The sequence below is a fragment of the Microtus pennsylvanicus genome, chromosome 1 (assembly GCF_037038515.1).
Source record: "Microtus pennsylvanicus isolate mMicPen1 chromosome 1, mMicPen1.hap1, whole genome shotgun sequence".
NCBI classification, from domain to species: domain Eukaryota; kingdom Metazoa; phylum Chordata; class Mammalia; order Rodentia; family Cricetidae; genus Microtus; species Microtus pennsylvanicus.
The window spans coordinates 153,594,001-153,613,724 of record NC_134579.1 but is presented as its reverse complement, the minus strand read 5'-3'; the positions used below and the strand labels follow the sequence as shown (position 1 = coordinate 153,613,724).

General features: G+C 38.1%; 1 protein-coding gene across 1 annotated transcript in view; it reads left to right on the top strand.

Moving 5' to 3' along the window:
• The window catches only part of Znf761 (zinc finger protein 761), a 29,972-nt gene extending 10,954 nt beyond the window's left edge, over positions 1 to 19,018 (top strand). Inside the window, 5 exon segments of the mRNA XM_075942889.1 lie at positions 3,797 to 3,932; positions 8,924 to 9,029; positions 11,232 to 11,358; positions 12,186 to 14,027; positions 14,030 to 19,018. Coding sequence (XP_075799004.1) covers positions 8,937 to 9,029; positions 11,232 to 11,358; positions 12,186 to 14,027; positions 14,030 to 14,064 — 2,097 coding nt within the window. The 5' untranslated portion in view covers positions 3,797 to 3,932; positions 8,924 to 8,936 and the 3' untranslated portion in view covers positions 14,065 to 19,018.
• Positions 19,019 to 19,724: the final 706 nt, after the last annotated feature.

Below are 19,724 nucleotides of genomic sequence, written 5' to 3'. Positions count from 1 at the left end.
TTCTCCTAGGTAGGATTAGTGGAGATAGTGAGTGATGCCTCTTTCCCCAAAGTTGAAGATTTCTCACCTATTTTTCTCATGTTGTAGCATTCAGAGCTACAGTCTGTCATCTTTGTATTGCTTAACTTTCCTTTTATTCTGTGAATTTTCTGACTTCATTTACTTGGTGTTCTTCTTGCTTAGCTCATTGAATATCCTTCAAATTCCTCAAGGAATTCATTAATATCTGCTTTTTATTTCTAGAGATTTAGTTGTTCTTTTATTTATATTGATCTTTGAACACTCCCTTGACTATTGTTTGCAGTCGTTCACTTGCAAAATTTGACCATATTATGGAAAACAGTAGAGCAGTTCCTTTGAAATTATGGGAAAGAAACATACAGTGCATCTGCTCCATGACCAGGTATGATCAGTTGGGAATTAGTTAGTGATAAGTGTCATTAGCTGCTCCATACTTGCTCTAAAGTTCTTTAATAAGAACTCAAGGAATTGTTCATTAATTATAAAGCGCCATAATTATGTAAGCTAAAAACATTATCCAGACATGCAGAATTAAGGCCTACTTTGTGACACAGGAGTAACATAAAATATAACATAGTTACATAAGCTAGGTGTCTAGACTAGTCAATCAGTTCCAGTTTCACATGGAACTATAAAATTGATTTTTCCAAAGCCTTACCCACTCTGAGCAGTGGATGGGGAGAGGAGGTTGGGAAGGCAGGAGGAGGGGAGGGAGTGGGAATGGGGATAGCTATATAAAATGAAAAAAAAACTGTATTAAAAAAAACAATTAAAAAGACACAAAAAATTTCCACAGGGGAGATTGATAGCAGACAGAGACTGAAGGATCTCAGAGTTGTACCAGTATATGTCGGTTGTCAACTTGAGTGAATTGAGAACTGCCTGAACACTGGAGAAAAGGCTCAGAGTTTGAGTGCGGTAGGTAATAAACCACAAGAGACAAGAAGGAAAACTCGGTTCAGCCCAAGTTAGTTGGTGTAGGCTCAAACCTCTACGGAGTCTAACATCAGGTGTTTTATTCTAAACCTATTTAAATATAATACAGTTTAAAAAAAATATTTCTACAATTACAAAATGTAATACATTCTGTGTTGCAGAACGAGGCATAATTACATCAAAACTCAACTCAAAGTACATGTCATTTTTTTCAAGGATAGGCTACATATATTAGTTTAAGGGACTAGAGAGGAGTCTGGCGTGTTGTTGATCATCCAGATCATATAGACAGTGTAGAGGTCAATAGCACAGTTTATAAAGTACATGTGACAGACATCTCCTGTAAGGATGGCTTCTATTGGCTAAGAAGCAAAGCTAAAGAGAAAGATCTAGGGAAGGAAAGTCTGGAATGAACATTCTGGAGTCAGTGGGTGAGATCTGGCTCTATGGATAACAGAGGTCACCAGGTCATTAACAACATATGGCCAGCCTTCTGAGTAAAAAACAAATGTCCATTTCCTTCCTTAAGGAGACAACCTCGTGTGGTTAATATTCCTGGTTTCCCTACTGACCTGGTACTCCCAAGAGCTCCTCCTTTCTAAGTTTTTTAAAGAAAAGATACTGTAATCGATGCCAAGGTTGAATACATTGCCTCTATGGCTAGTCTAATTACTTTAGGCAAGAACATTGGGATCTAGGGTGCCATTCGTCCACCACATTGGATTAGTTATCTAAGGGATGTTGAGGCCAGATTGGCTTGCAAAAGCTAATAAATTTGGCGCCCTTCAGGTTGGGAGCCAAAAGTTGGAAGTTTTCTAAGAGGCACCTCAGGAAGGGGGCAGAAGATATGGATGACATCATTCCAATGGGTGAGGAAGAGAGGAAGGTCCTAAGACTAAAGTCTAGGGTGTCAGGGAGGACTAAATGAAGAATACACAAGGCATTTAGTGGACATAGGGGTCAGGGCTAACAGCCCAGTGAGACTTGGCACCTGGGTGAAAACCTAGCCTAAAAATAAAGCCTAACACAAGGGAAAGGGTCTAGAGTTGGGTAGGTACCTCTACCTACAAGAGTACCAGAGATTCAGGGAAGCATTTACATTAATTAACTGAGAGGAATCATGTACCAATTGCCCGTGATGGATGGAGGGCAAAGCAATTGGTGGGCCAGAAGGTGGGTCTGCTAAGGGTAGACTGGAGATAAGAAATAGGGTCCCAGTAAAGCTCAGATCCCTGAAGGGTAACGTCTGCACCGGGTTATCCTATCAGAATCACACAACACCAGTGTTAGAGTTTTGAGGCAATCGAAGAACCAAAGAATGCCGTAAAGATAACAACATGCAGCCAACCTCACACAAGAGATTTATTTGGGGGCGGGGCGCATGAAAGGCTGCTTCTGAGAGGGGATGAGGGAGAGAACTGGCCGTGATGGTGCAGACTTTATGGGGTGGGAGATAATAGAGCATTCACATATATGACCACGGCAACAGTGGAAACGTCGCCTTTAGTAGTGGTGTGAAGCTGGTACTGAATCATTCAAGGTGGGAATCTGGTTCTGGAATGTGGGCAGTCCCTAGCAGTATCCGTTTCTTCTATCACATCTTGAGCTCCTGAGATTCTCTTTTCTGTCTCTTGTATTCTGTTCTCGAAGCTTGCCTCTAAAGTTCCTTTTTGAATTACTAATTTTACCATTTCCAGAATTCCCTAAGTTTGTGCTTTGTTTATTGATTCTGTTTCCATTTTCAGGTCTTGAACAGTTTTATTCATTTCCATACACTATGCTTTCCTGAATGTTTTTAAGAGATTTATTAATTTCCTCTTGAGGTCTTTTCCTGTGCTTCAGCCATGGTGGAATATTCAGGGCCTTCTGTAGTAGCTAGGATAGCTGGGCTCTGGCACAGACATCTTGCCCTGGCTGTTGTTGTGTTTTTAGGTTGCCGTCTTCTCATCTGGGATTGGGTTGATTATAGGCCTACGTGTTGATTTCTAGAATTGTCTTTGTTGGGTAGGTGTTTCCTTGGTTTCTATTTCCTCTGTCAAGTTTTGGAGAGCGTGATGATTGTATGTTGCCTGGTAGGGAATTTTCTTTAGACCTGATAGTTGTGGTTACTGGAGTTTCAGGTAAAATGTGTTTCTGGTCTTGGGAGATGACACTTAGCAATGTGGTTAGGTTATAGACCTGAGGGCTTCCACAAGAGAGAGTAGAACAGTGTTCAACAAGGATAGTCTTACTTCATCTGCTGAGAACGGAGGGAGTCAGTGAAGCATGGTCACCACAAAGGGTCTGCTGGAGCTCTGGGGATGAGAGTCTCAGGTTAGATCTAGGGGAACGGAAGGAAAGAGGGAGATCTACAGGCAGCCCACCTGCTTTCTTGGCAGGAATGGCTGGTGGGTTAGTGCGCAGTGTCTGCTGGAGTTGCGACTAGAATAAAGCAGTAAGTCTGAAGGGGAGTTTAGGCAGGGAAGGTCAGTGGGATCCATAGGAGGAGTGGGCAGAGGGGGAAGGAAGGCTGTAGCAGGTGTTCTGTTGTAGAGCTGGGGAAGAGACAGGGGCACTGGATCTGGGGAGCAGGGGGAAGAGAGGGTCTACTGGCAGTCTACCTGAATTTCTGGCAGGACTGGCCTGTGGATTAGCAGAGGGTGCCTGCTCGTTTGGGGGTCTGGAGTAAAGCAGTAAGTCGGGGGAGTGAGGTTAGAAGGGTAAGATCTGTGGGATGCACAGGAGACGGGAAAGGAGAGCAGGGAAGGCTGCCACAGGTATTCTTTTCCTTTTAGTTTTAAGGCAAAGAAACTCAGCTAAAGTAGTGCACTACACTGGTGTTTTCCATTTTTGTCTCCAGGCTACTCATGTCCTGTTTCCTGCTCCATCCTTGAAGACCTCATCCCAAACGTTTTATTATACCTTTCTGCGTCCACAATCCCTCTGCAGCAGAGAGATTTCTATTCTCGGTGCTTCTCTACGCTCCATGTGCTAATGTATGTATGAGATCAGTTCACGTCAGCCTCAGTCTGCCTTCAGGATACCCATTGGGGTGAGGATGTGCAGACTGAAGTTTTAAATCTACCCAACATAACTGGATGACGCCAATTCTTTCTTAGTCCACCCAAGAAACTGTCATTCAAATTTAAGTAAACAATGGAATCGGTTAGAATATTTAGTGGGTGGGAAACATCTAATAAGATTTGATGGAATGTAACAAGTCCAGACTGTTGAGCTGTGCAAGTGGGATGGTTACAGTATTGCTTGGAGCACTTAGAATTTTATATAAAATGTGTTCTTTGTTCTTTTGAAGAGCCATCTGTAAAAGCATTAAAAGTAATCTCTATAGAATTTTTTTATGTAATTTTAGGCAATACCCATAGGGCATCTCAAAAACAAATATTGAAAGGATCTTTTGGATAGTGATTTTCTATTGAGCCCAAGTAAAATGCTAATGCAACCTGCCAGTTATTACCAGTGTGGAACAAACCATCAACCTGCATTTTATTTAGTGGCATAATGATTTCTCTGGGCTCTTTACTAGTAAATCCTTTAACATTTGTCCTTTCCATCAATATTAAGTTTATAATTTCATATAAATAAAGAGTTATAGATTATTGCTTACAATTATGACATGAATAAATTTCTACAATACTTTGTTGTTATATAATTCCAGCAGGAGATGAAGATAAGGGAAGGGTAAGTGATTGTTAAGGAAGTAAGGGATTAATTCTGAGTTACTGCTTTAGCAGCAGCATTATTTAATAACCTTGCAATCCACGCTGCTTCAGGTGGTACATTTCTTATAGAATTTAACCAGAAGTCTCCAGCAGGCAACTTTAGGAGCAGAGCTAAATCCTCAGTAGTGATAGACAGATAAGAGTGTACCCAATTGACATGACCCAAAATTTTAAATATTGCTCTTTTAGTTTATTTATCATGAAACTTAAGCATGCACTTAAATGTTAATTAGACAAACAAGAGAAAAGAATGTCATACATATAATTGGTCACCAATACCTCAGGAAATTTAATCATCATTGCTTTAACATTCTAGTTACAATTGTTCCTGTACTAGAGGTTCTCCCTATTTTAATTTCTCCCCACGAAGGGACCAGTGATCAATCTATAATGAGTTTTTTTCCAATGTTAGAGAAAAAAAAACAAACAAAATAACTAAGCTCTGGGGCAGCCAGGCTAGCTCATGATGGAACAGCAGAGCCCTGCTCACCGTTCCTTGCAATTGATGTGTTGTATCAGATGCCATTCTGTGCTGCGCTAAGCCAAACCCAGACCCTGGAAAAGGCAATGGGGCTGGAGAACTGTGAGTTTCAGTTTGCTTGTCTGAGAGGACAAGCCCCAAATACATGTGGCTCGCCTGGAGGCCGAGTGACTGTGGTACCCATTTGGCCAGCTCAGCCAAGATGTGTCCTGCAGAAAATGTTTTTTCATGCTCATTTATTTATTTTTTTTAATAATTGACAGGGATTTTTCCCTCCCCCTTTCAGGGACTCTCTTTACTTTGGTTCCTATACTTACAAAGTTGCAGAGCTGTAGTTCTGAATATATTGTTTTTCTGGATTTTAACAAACATTTCAATAACTTTACAAAATGCTTTGTTGCAAAGGAATGAGAAGAACCCATGTTAATTCCACTCTCTCACTTATGGTTGTTAATCCTTGGGCAAGAGGCTGAGTTTCCCAAAAAGCTAATTTCTATTAAAGAAAGCATTTCTTTTTTTTTTCTAAATTATTTTGTTTTAGAAAACGCACCAAAAAATTACGATGAACATTAATGCACTCATCCAGTTCATCTATCTGTCACAGCATTCTGAAAGGAGATGCAGTTGAATAGTATTTGAATCTCTTAGCAGAAGAAAGCACAGGCTGAAACAGGGAAGACGGAAGCAATGAGGCAGAACAGGGTATGTGCCATGCAGCACAATTATTCCCAGACTCTCTTGAGAGGACTGGGAAAGCAGAGAATCTCAGCCACCAACTAGTGCAATGATATCTCAGCTTAGCAGATGCTGAGCTGTGGAAGAACACAAGCTTGGATTGATATATATATATATATATTTTTTTTTTAAAGCTCAAGGTTTGAAATTTGTTTCTTTCTCTGGTTGTAACTCCTCTTTTGCAAATGCATTTTTTTTTTAATTTGCCGTGCGAGCCTGTTGCAAAACAATCATGGATCCAGTCTGTGGGCTGCAGACAGACGTCTTGCTCAGCTGAAGCCACTGTCAGCTCCCTCAGGTGTGCCATTATTTACATTAGGTTCTTCAACAGGAAGAGGAAAGCCTCAGCATCTCTGCCCTGTGTCTTCCCCTCAAGACAGATCTTAAAATTTTTATTGGACATTTACAATCATAATTGCTTTATTTTAGAAAACTTGCATTGGAGCAGATAGTTTGTCAATCTTAAATTCATATCTAGTCTTTCTACTGATATTAGTCTTTTATATGCATCGAAGTATACTTGCTTTTAGAAAATGTGTGTGGAAGAAAGAGAATGAGAGGTTAGGATAAGAGGTAGAATATCATCTGCCCGAATGTTAATCAACTTTGTAAGAGGATTCAGAGTACCATGAAATACTGTTATCAGGTCTGGTGACCTTGGTCTCCCCTGCCCCCAGCACACTCCAACCCCAGCTTGGCTCCAATTCCCATCTTGTTCCTTGTGCTCCTGTCTAGGGCTAGCTTCTGGCTTGGGAAAGGCAGAATGGTCAGGTTGTGATAACAATGAAATAGGAGTTGTGTGATTTTGTTCAAATGTATCATCTGTTCATTTTTAAGCTTTTCACTGAACTGAAATAAACATAAAAGAAGGGCATTTGCTGTTGTTTTGCAAGAATAATGCATGCAAACTGAACAGATCAAGACAGCTGTACCCTGGAAACCACCGATCTTACACCTATCTGGCCATTCCTTAGGGGCTAGATTTCACTTTTAAATTTCCATTCATAGCATCCCCCTGAGAGTGAAAATAGAATATGGTTGGAAACAAATTAAAGCTCAACAGGAATTGGTCACTGAGCTACAAAACTACAAAGAGCAACGGCAAAGCTCTGGTGAATGACTCAGAACATTCTCTGTGGTCTTGCAAATCTTTCTCTCAGGAGACAAGCGCAAGGGGATTGGGTGCTTGCACAGGTGCTGTGAATTTTGCCTCCTATGATCAGGAACAGCCTTTTTCCAGAAGTCCCCCGAGCTCCTTCTTTTCCTATACACCTCCATGGTTCTGTTCAGGCAGGAGTGTGTGTACCACAGCTATGCCCTCATGTCTGTGACAATGATATTTGTGAGTCCTGGCTGTAAACCACCCAAATGCCCAGTAATAGAACAGAAAAACAAACCTTGATCTATTTAAACCTTTGAAATGCGTAAGATACAGCCTAATATAAAAGGTAGTTAAATTTTATAGTGCAACATTGAGGGCAGGAAACCAGACAAGGATATATTGGAAGACAAGGTCAACAAATAGACATAATTCTACATTGCTAATTTTCAGTGAGGTCTATGTTCTAGGGGTAAGAGAAAAACAAGAAAGCATTTCTTATCTTCTCTAAGAACTGCACTCCTTTCATTGATATTTGTGGTTTTGCCGTGACCATGTGACTGTTTCCATATTGGCTTTTGTGGAAACTGTCAGTATTTTGCTGATGAGAATTGCATCGATTCTGCTGGTTGCTGTTAGTAACATAATCACTTACACCATGTCATTTGTCGATCAGTGTGTGTGGCAGTCCATTGCCTTGTGTACTTTTCCTTTTTCATTTCTGAGTGCCTTAAAAATTTCCTCAGAAGTAAAGTCATTATTTTGGCTTATTCCTAGACCTTCCTGAAGCAACTTGAATGGGTCAAATTGTCATTATAGACTTGGAGGAAAACTAGTCATTTTGTGTATTAGTTTTTAATTTTTTGATAATAGCTAAAACACTTGTCAAGTCTAAGAGTTTCCCATGGCATCTGTGGGGAGTTGTGTGTGTGTGTCTGTATCGTCACTACAGTGGGGTTAGGTTCCTTTCTTTCCTACCTGTATTTCCTTTTTATCTATGGACTTACTCAGACTTTTCTAGCTCACTCATATGTCCCTGCAGTAAATGAGCTTGGAGAATACCTGCATCTTTCTCCTCTTTACAGTTTTTCTGCTAATGCTGTTTATTTTTCTGCTGTACTGTACTGCTGATCGGCGTGTGACACACATGCCCTTACTGTTTTGAACTGTCTTCCATTTCTTCCTAGCTCCTTTAGGAGTTCATCACAAACTCATTGAACATTCAATGTTGTAGACATTTCAATTTCTAATGAGATTTTCATGTCACAGGGATTTTATTCCTTATATGATTTGTTTGTTTGTGTTTTTGAGACAGGATTTCTCTGTGTTGCTTTGAAGCCTGTCCTGTAACTCACTTTGTAGACTCGGCTGGCCTTAAACTTTCAAATATTCGCCGTCGCCTCCTGAGTGCTGGAATTAAAGGTGTGCACCACCACTGCCCTAACCCTTATATGATTTTTTAAAAATATTCCGTTGGCAAAATTACTGGTAGCATTTTCCTCCCTCCTGTTAGAAATAGCGGTTCACATGAGTTGGGCATGGTCGTTACTCCCAGCTCCCCCTCTATTGATCTATTCTTTATGTAAAATATCTTTATTTCCTGTTTTCTCATGGATCATTTCTCTCAGATTTTTCTATGTATAGTTTACTTCCAATTATGATCTTTAGTGTTGCTTGAGTGAATGGCATGTGTTATTTCATAACGTCCTTCAAATGCACTTCCTTCTTCATGAATTTTCAAAGTCCGTTTCTGGGTGCACTGATAATGTCCATAGCTATTTTCTTTCATCACTCTAAATATATCTTCCCATGCTCTCTTGTCTATAGAAATGTCGACAATATTGCTGCTATTATTTTTGTTTGGAGGTTTTGTTGTATGGTTTAGCATTATCTGTAGCAGGGTTATATTAATTTTAGCTTTTTTTTTTTGAGATCTTGATGTAAAATGTCAAGAAGAGTTCCAGTCTTTGGTCCTAAGACAGAAACTCAGAGAAGAGCAACAGGGCAAATGGCTGCTTCTCCAATAAATGCTCCACAGGTCAGTATCATGTCCACATTACTTTAAAAAAAAAAATATTATCTAAACCATGCAAGCCTTTAATTCCCTACCTCTAGTAAAGCAATCTAAAGTGTTTATTTCCTATCATGTTTTTCTTTTTCTTCTCTGATAAGTAAGATTAAACCTTTAAATTTTGTCACCACATTGCTCAGCTCTGTTCCTTTGTATCCTCCCTTGATTATTCCTGTGAAGACATATATTTTCCATGCACTTAAAAGCTACAATTCTGAAAGATTTGTTATAAATGATGATCAGAGAAATATATTGATGCCAAGTTCCTACAGAGGATAGACGTGGGTCCTTTAGTGAGGAATGAAGGTCTCATGTGCCACGGGATTTGCATTGCAGGGATAATAAGATTTCTAGAACCATCTTATGAAAGTAGCCCTAGAAATACATGGACCTTTTGGCTTACATCTCTGAGCTATTAATGAAAAAGTAGAAATAAAGAGACTCAGAGGATTGAGTCCTAGTAGTAATTGTTGCAAGACTGTAGAGAGTGGAGATGATGGAAACAATATATGGCTTGTTCTTGCTGGAACACTGACGTGTCTGAGAGGAGATGCAGATTGCAGTATAGTAGATTTTTTTTCTTTGCTATTTGCTATCACACAGTGATGATGGGTGTGTTGACACCTGAAATTTTTCTTGTCTCAGGAGAGGTGCTGCTCAGTGTGAAGTTCTCAGTAGACAGATCGGTGTTTTGTCTTTCAGTTTCCAGGCAAGGCGTAAGCAGTCCTGCTCCTACCTCTATATTGCATCATGGGGAATATATTAATAAGAATTTTCCAGAGCTATTGACTGGGTGCTGTGCACAAGCCATCAATTTTCAAACATTAACAAATGTCCTTCTTAATGACTTTGCTCTCTTCTTTGGGCAGAGGAAGGCTCTTCCCCTCCCACTTTACGTTTCCATTCCCTGAAGCTATGTATTACATAGGCAGAGATTCTGTAAAGAGGTTTCAATGGACAGGTTTCCACTTCCTTACATTTTAAAAAAAGAAAAAGAAAGAAAAGAAAACTAGTTGAATTTATAAGATTCAAATTTTCAATTGAGACAATGTCATGAGCAATAATATTTTTCAAAACTGATGAAGAGTTAGCATCATTCTCATACAACTTAAAGTAATCATGTTGATCACAGAAAATCTACTTCGTCTGAATGCATTGTCACATTGTACATGAATTTACACATTGTTTTCAAACTATTGTGTAGTGTACCCTTGTATGGGATTTATGAAATTGTAATTCATCAGTATTCGTTTTGTTGACTTTTAGAAAATGTAGATAATATTAATGTTAATGCTAATTTTTCTATTTACGTAATGGTTATGAAGATATTCTAATTACAATAACTGCACAAAGTATTTGAGTCAATGTGTTGTTTAGAATGTTGGATGTCTACACTAATGCTACCCTCTTTACTGTTTAAAGAAAACACTCTGACTTTTAATCCATCCATGTATTCAGCATTCCATATTCTGCCTCTTTGCTCTAACAAGGATGCAGCATTGTATCTAGACTTCAGGATTTCAACTGAGCATGTTAGAAGAGAGTCAGGTGAAGCCCATCTGCAGACAGGATTGATACAGTGTCCATATTTGAACAAAATCGGCAGTTGTAGAATTTGGAAGCAGTTTTGCTCATATGTTTTCATATATAATGCAGCAATGTGATCCTTTTTGATATCCATATAACATTCATAAAGTTACATCCTGCACTTAGACCTCAAAGGTGCATTTTACAATGCCTCACAGTTTGCTGATTGTGAGTCTATTATGCTATCCAGTTCTCATAAAGACAGAAAATACAATATCAATTATGAATAGTCTACTAAAATTAGCCTTCACTTTTCTTACATATGTGGATATATTTACCAGAATATTTACATGCATAGTATTTGTTTTCTGTCCTGTAGAGTTCAGAAGACATTATTGGATCTCTTTGAATTAGAGTTATAATCTATTAAATAGTGCTTTGTGTGTGCTGGGAACCAAACCTGGGTTCTCCAGTTGAGCCACTTCTGAACCATCTCTGTGACATTGTTAGAAAACTTTTGTTTTTGAATAATATTGTGCCTCATCTATATCATGGAGGTATCTCTAATTCCCTGGATCTAATTTACTTAGGAAAACATTTTGCCCACAAGCACATGGTAATTGGATAACTTCCCCGTTACAGGATCTGTTGACATTCAGAAATGTGGCTGTGGACTTCTCTCAGGAGGAATGGGATTGTCTAGATTCTTCTCAGAGGGCTCTCTACATGGATGTAATGCGGGAGAATTATAGCAATTTAGTTTTTGTAGGTAAGAATACTTTTCTTGTAGAATTTCTGACTTTTCCTTTGTATTTATCTACATTGTAGGTATGTAAACTCTCTAATCTATCTAGAGACTGGCAGAAATAAGGGAAATTCTGATAATAATAGCCATAACATGTTTTCAGTGTTCCCTACTAGAGCACCCAATGCTATATACTGTGCAATCTCACTAACCCCCTTATTTAGTTTTTAGTCCTAACTTAAGGATTGAATATTGGAATTTCAAAGAATTTCAAAGAAATTTGGTATTCAAAGTAAGGACATGCATTTTATTTTTACTGTTGGATTAAGCTATTTACCTATTTCTAATTTTTAAAAGATGAAGTGACTTTAAAATAGAGAAAGAAATGTTAGTAGTGTGCATATTGTTGTTATTTTTTACTTTTTCTGAGATAAGGTCTCTAGTCCTGGCACAGCATGATTTTAATCCTGTCACTAGGGAGGTGAGTTCCAGGCCAGCCTGTGTTACACGGTGAGTTCCCAGCTAATGAAGGCTGTGACTCTCTCAAAAATATAAGCAAGGAAAAAAGAGACGCACTCTCCATATGATCATTAAGAGCGCCTTTCTCAAGGTACATTATTGCTCCATTGCCTATTTGTTCAACCTTCTGCAAAGTATGAAGATTAGATAAAAATGTGGTCCTTGTGGTTTGATTGGAGATGAGAGTAAAGATCCTTTTGAGCCTCGAGTAAGAGTTCTGTTCCTAAGATTTGCTAATTTATTTGTCTTAAAGAACTTAAGGATGCATCAGTTACTGGATCTGTTTAACCAAGCATAAGTCCTTATTATCCCTAATTGTGCTAATTTTCCAGAGAACCATTGTATATGTGGTAAATATGAGAATGTCTTGGATCAAGACTCAAAGCATGTTGTTCATCAGCATATGTATATTCAAGAGAAGTCTCACAAATCGTATGAGCCTGGCAAAATGGTTCATAAATCCTCCCAATGTATAACTTCTGACACAAGTGATACTGTACAAAGCTGCAAGAATTACAAAAGTGGTAGTCACAGGGATACTTCTACTGAGTTATCAAACCTAAAGAGACATGAAAGTGGAAGCACCGTAAAAGAGCAATACAAATATAAAGATTACGGGAAGTGTTTAAGCTTGTGTTCCACAATCAGTCAATATCAACGGATCCACACTAGAAAGAAAGAACACAAAAATACAGAATGTGATGAATTTCTTGACTCTAAACATGAACACACAATTGAACAAATCCATAGTGGAGAGAAAGCATATCAATGCAGGAAATGTGGAAAGTGCTTCCAGACCTATTTGAGACTCAGTAAACATCAGAGAACTCATCCTGGAGAGAAACCCTATAAATTTATAGAATGTGATAAGTCCTTTCTGAATTTGTCACACCGCAAAGTACATTACAGTATCTATCATGGAGAAAAACCCCGCAAATGTACAGAATGTGGCAAGTGCTTTTATAATTCATCAGGCTTTAAAAGACGTTGCAGAATCCACACTGAAGAGGAGACTTACAAATGTAAAAATTGTAGAAAATCCTTTATCTGTTGCTCTGGTCTGAGAAAACATCAGAAAATTCGTGGAAGAGAGAGGCCTTATAAATGTAAACAATGTAGTAAGTCCTTCTATACTTTGTCACACCTTGAATATCATTGCAGAACTCATAGTGGAGAGAAACTTTACAGATGTAATGAATGTGGCAAATCCCTTTCTACCTCCTCAGGTCTTAGAAAACATCAGAGAATTCATACAGGAGAGAAAATTTACAAATGCAATGAATGTGGCAAATCCTTTACCTTCCGCACATCTCTTAGACTACATCAAAGAATTCATACAGGAGAGAAACCTTACAAATGCAATGAATGTGACAAATGCTTTATCCAGAAAGTCAACCTTAGAACACATCAGGTAATTCATACAGGAAAGAAACCTTTCAAATGTAGTGAATGTGAGAAATCCTTTACCGTTGGCTCTGGTCTTAGAAGACATCAAACAGTTCATACTGGAGAGAAACCTTATAAATGTAATGAATGTGGGAAATCCTTCACAATTGTCTCAGATCTTAGAAATCATCAGAAAATTCATACTGGAGAGAAACCTCACAAATGCAGTGAATGTGGGAAATCCTTTATCTGGAAAGCTGATCTTAGAACTCATCAGAAAGTCCATACAGGAGAGAAACCTTACAAATGTGAATGTGGAAAATCCTTTACCACTGGCTCAGGTCTTAGAAGACATCAGAGAATTCATACAGGAGAAAGACCTTACAAGTGCAATGAATGTGACAAATATTTTGTCCAGAAAACCAACCTTAGAAGACATCAGAGAATTCATACAGGAGAGAAACCTTACCATTGTAGTGAATGTGGGAAGTCCTTTAACACTGACTCATATCTTAGAATACATCAGAAAATTCATACTGGAGAGAAACCTTACAAATGTAGCGAATGTGACAAATACTTTATCCAGAAAGCGAAACTTAGAATACATCAGAAAATTCATACAGGAGAGAAACCTTACAACTGCAGTGAATGTGACAAGAGCTTCAACCAGAAAGGCAATCTTATAACTCATCAAAGAATTCATACAGGAGAGAAACCTTACAAATGTAGTAAATGTGAGAAATCCTTTGCCATTGGCTCAGTTCTTAGAAAACATGAGAAAATTCATACTAGAAGAAACCTTACCAGTGCATTGAATGTGACTAATCCTTTATCCAGGAAGCCAGGCTTAGAACTCATCAAGGAAGTCATATAAGAGAGAACCTTATAAGTGCAGTGTATATAGCAAAGTCTTTACCCACCCCTAAGAAAATATCAGAAAATTCAAACTGGAATCCAATATTTCCATATTAAATAATATGGCTTATAATTTATTCAAGCTCTGTCCTTATGGACCAATGCAGGGTCCACAAAAGAGAATCAGTATGAACATGAGAAACTTGTGGAAGCTTTTAAGTCATGTTCAAAATCTTAGAAAAAAAATCAAGACTTTATATTGAGGAAAAATTCTGAATATGTCACATTATAGGAAACTTTTTTAAAAAACATTTTACTTTTTCAACCACAAATGCTTCATATTAAGGACAAAATGGGGAAGTCTGTAGAATGTGCTGTTGTATCTGGAGACTGAAGCATTCCATCCAGAAGAAATAAACCATTCATAATTGATTCAAGAAGTTTCTGAAACTGACAAGGTTCACTATGCTTAATTCCATTGAAGAAACTTGTATCAGTCTTGCTGCTTCGAAGAGGGTTTGATGAGTTGAGCCAGTAAGATACGGTGCCCTTTAACATGTAGATATGCCTGTAGGTGTGTAGGATGCTGTGGGTATCCAGCTTTCAAAAGCTGTATTTCATGCTGCCTTGGAGTTTTGTGATGGCAACTATCTTTGAGTAAACTTTACTCTTGTAACCAACTCCAGTTCTGTATTTATATAAGTAAATAACCCAATAAAGTCCATTGGTTTAACAAGATGGATTTCAGTTGAAAGCACACTTGGTTCTGTGGTCAGTTCCCATTTTGACTTACTGGGTGCATATGAATTTGTCTCTCCTCAGGAAAAGTCTCTCATACATTTGCTGAATGTTTTCATTGTTCCTCCAAACTTGTACACCAGAAAATTAATGTTAAAGAGAAAGTATTTGAGTCTACTGAAGAAGGAAAGCTTACTACTCAAGTAGTACGCTTCAGGCTTACTACTATGGTAGTACATGGTTCCATTGAAAGGGCTCAACACAGAAGAATGTAGATTAGGGAGGCTAAGAAAGAAGGCCATTCTCCCTTGCATTCATGGAAGAGAGTGAGAGATCTGCAGTGGAACACATGAAAATATATGTACAAACCTGTGTTATTGACAGACATCATCCAAACAGGGCTGTGTCTGTGCATGACTCTGAAATCATGCTTAGACTCCATGATTCTGTCAAGCTCCAGTGACCCTCAGAGCACTGCTGTGCGTGGGTAAATAATGAACACCATTGTGCTAGCCTTGTGTCCTGTTGTACCTTAGAAATACCACTCTACAAGCCTAAACAAATGAATCAAATTCCTTTTCTTAAATTCTTTACATGATGCTAATATTGTAGACATATCAGAAAATTCAGCATTAAATAAAACTCAAGAAAATACTTTAATAAAAACATATTCAGCCAGGCAGTGATGGCATATACTCTTCTTTAATCCAGCACTTGGGAGGCAGAGGCAGGCAGATCTCTATGAGTTCAAGGTCAGCCTTGTCTACAAAGCAAGTTTCATGACAGCTAGGACTTACTTAAACAAAGAAACCCTGTCTCGAAAGATAGTAAGACATATTAAGCTTAATTTTATGTATGAATCCATCCATACAAATATTAAGAGTCTACAGAGCTTCAAAAAGATGACCTATGAGCAAGAGAAAGTGTGCATGCTCATATTCAGCTTAGAAATCCCCGAGGGTGTGCTGGAAGATCATTTTGAAATACTGAAAAAATTTGGTGAAGTATTTAGTCCAATTCCAAAGTACTATGTTAGAGTATTGATACTAAAATCAGTAAGACTCAAAAATATTAGACCTTAGACAAGGCAGCATGTTACAATGCACAAAACGATACCTCTGCATGAATGTTTCATGGGTTTCAGTACAAAAGGATAGTTATATTCAACTAATGGGGAAATATTGTTTAAGGACAATTTGGTGTTCTCAGTATTGGTGTTTGTTGAAACATAAGCTCAAATAGTTAGTACTACCTTGAATAAATTTAGGCTCTTGTTGGAAAATGACAATGCAATAATTTATATCAATTGCTGTTGTATATGAGCTGATTAATCTGAAACTGGGAACAGTGGAAACTTAAGCCTTCTGGACTGGCCCTTAGCAATCTGGAGAATGCAACCAACTGGGTAGACTCCTAGGATGCCAATTTTAACTGTTTCATAGATTGAGGCTCCTCTGATGACATTAGATAATTATCCTACCCACTTTATCACAGATTTCCAGTGGTAAATTTGTAAACGGGAATGATGAAAATTTCTCAATTTATATCCCTCACACAACATTTATAAACACAGTTCTGGTATATGATAGCAGCAATATGTAGGGAGGCTGGCTAGAACAGGTCAGGGTAGCCGGATAGCTGGAGCTGTGCCAAAGGTAGCCTGGATAGAGTAGGACAAATGTGTATCAACGTGGCTGAGAAATAACCTGATCAGAGGAATGATGGGGAAATGAAGCAAAGGTTTGTGAGCTTAGAAAGCCCATCAGCATTTGTGCAAGTAATTAATACAGTTTCTGTGTGATTATTTTGGATCTGGGCAGCCAGGAAACAACTGAGCAGGCTCCTACTACAAAATGACACAACAATGTGGGACAACTACATTCACATAAAACCAGGGAGAGGTGGAAAGGATTTCGAGACACAAAAGAACAGAGTTTAGCAAAGCTTCTTGGTTTAATGGCATTTTGTTTCAGATGGGATGCATTTGCTGGCAGCAAGCATGGGCTCCAATAGCTCCTTTAAGAGAGGTCTTCCTGACTCAGCATTGGCATCAAAGACTACATGGCTTCCTTAGGGGAGCATTCCCTGGTTTGCTGACATGAAAGCCTCTGGTTCTACTGGGAGCTGCATCCATGGAGCATTTGAATGGGTGTTTGAGCAGATTGCTACATACCTCCACAATGTTAGACAGGGCAAAGGCAAAAGGCAAAACAGCCTTAGTCCTAGCCATGCCTGCTTAGCAATTAAAAAAAGAAATATTCCTGGTTTTCTGGTCAAAAATGATTACAGATATTACAGATTTACGCAAAAAAGATTCAGAAGGAAAAATTCCTCTGAATGGGTCAGAGTGTTAGATAAATGTACATAAACTTGGGAGAGAGAAGAAAAAAAGAATATAGTTATTTTTTTGAAAAAAAAAAGTAAAAGAGACAGAAAAGCCATATAAAGAGTCTGGATTATTTATTTTATTGTGTTTTCTTTCAGTTATTTTTTTTTACTGTGAATGAGGTAAGTATAGAGAGATGTATAGGCTGCTAAGCTAAACCATCTATATAAACATATATATTTAAAAGGTATCTTGACTTAAAATTTGAGTGTAAGGATATGTTACTTTGGAAAAGAGGTTCTGCTTTTGTTTCCACAGAGGAGAGATGGATTCCTTAATGGCTAATATGGTTTGATCATACAAGACTTCCTGAAGCAATGGCCCAAATGGTCCAATATTCATGACAGCTTCAAGAATGCAGGCTGAGATGGACCTACCACACAGGATACCCCATAAAGACCTGATTAACAGTGTGCCCAATCATGAGAAGGTAGCCTAGAGAACAATGCCCAAATTTCCTAAATTATTGTTTATAAATGTTTGTTTATATTTAAAGGGGGATGTGCCTTAGAGATGAGTACTTTGCATTGCTGTACATCTTGGTTTATTGATAAAAATTTAAGTTCAATTTATATATATATATATGCCCTCCATTAATTGTGTTTGTACAGCTCATTTTAAAATATAATTTATAATTAAGAAATACAGGTTGGTAGATAGGCATCTATAATAGTCAAGTGTTTAATCAAGTTAGGTTTTATAGGTGCACAGAGATATATTTAAGGTGGATAGGTATTCTTCAAACCTTTCAAAGATGTACAGAATATGGAATTTACAATGTTTTAAGAACTTATGACTTTATATGACAATGAGACACATCTGCTTCTGGCATCTCTAATCTACTTCAAGAGGATGATGGGCATCAAAGAGGCTCCTTATGGAGTTTTTTAGCCATTTGGACAAGAAAATGTTCTTGCCTGGACTGCTTGATGGTATGCTATGTGAACTGGACATGCAGGATACACAGAAAAATGACTGTTGAACTTGCCTAAAGATGAGACAGTCCTTCAAGATTCTTCTACATGAAAGGCCTGCCAAACATTTTGCAGGACACAGAAGAAAGCATCTAATGAACTTTGTCATAACAGGGCAAAACATCTTCAAATTTTCTGTTTCATGGAAAATTTAGCCAGATATTATGGCCTGAAGTCTGAAGATGGATGCCCCCCAAATTACAGAAGAACTTTGGGTGACTGTACAGGCAGCAAGATGTCTGTCAATTCTAAAGCTTTGGAAGTTGCTTATAATGCACTTCCTCTCTACTTAGGTAATATATCCTTCTGAAGTCTTTGATGGAGTTGAAGACAGAAGTCATAGTATTCCTTAGTTATGATAAAAATAAATGAATTTAAATTCACAAAGATAGGATAGAAAATATTTTCCTTGATTTCCCAAATGTAAAAGGACAGAATATTGTAGCCATAATTCTTGCTTGAACTGTTTTTATATGTAATTTTCATAAGCTAAAGTTAAAACATTCCTTTTTATTTAGACAGAAAAGGAGAGATGATGTGGGATTCCCATCTGTATGCTGTGAATATGTATAATTACCATTGGTTAATAAAGAAACTACTTTGGCCTGTAGAGGGGCAGAATATACGCAGGATGAGAGAGATATAGAGAGAAAGTAGGCAGAGTCAGGGAGACACCATGCAGCTGCCAAAGGAGACAGATGCAAGATCCTTAACAGTAAGCCACAACCATATGCCGATACATATGTTAATAAACATGGGTTAGTTTACAATATAAAAGATAGCTAGTAATATGCCTGAATCATTGGCCAAGTAGTGTTGTAATTAATATAGTTTCTGTGTGATTATTTCGGGTGTGGGCAGCTGGGATATGAATAGGCATCCTCCTACTACATGGAGTCAATTCACATATCAAAAGACACAGGCAAAAAGAAAAGAAAAGAAAGCAACACATAAACAGAAGGACCTTTTACACCATTGTTTGTCATAGCCAGAACCTGCAAACAACCTAAATGCCCCTCAACCGAAGAATGGATAAGGAAAATGTGGTATATTTACACAATGGAGTACTACACAGCAGGAAAAATAATGACTTCTTGAATTTTGAAGGAAAATGGATGGTTTAGAAAACATTATTTTGAGTGAGGTAACCCAGACAGAGAAAAACAATTATCACATGTACTCACTCATAGGTACTTTTTAAACCTAAAGCAAAGAAAGCCATCCTACAAACCACAATCCCAGAGAAAGTAGACAACAATGTGGACACTAAGAGAGACTTACACAGATCTAATCTACATGCAAAGTAGAAAAAGCCAAGATCTCCTGAGTAAATTAGGAGCATGGGGACCTTGGGTGAGGGTTGAAGGGGGTACAGGAGAGACAGGGAGGGGAGCAGAGAAAAATGTAGAGCTCAGTAAAGATCAATAAAAATAATAAAAAAAATTCTTAAAAAGACACAGGCTAACAGAATGGAAATAAACGCAGGATCCATCCTGCTGTATACAAGAAAAAAAAACTCAACCTCAAATGCA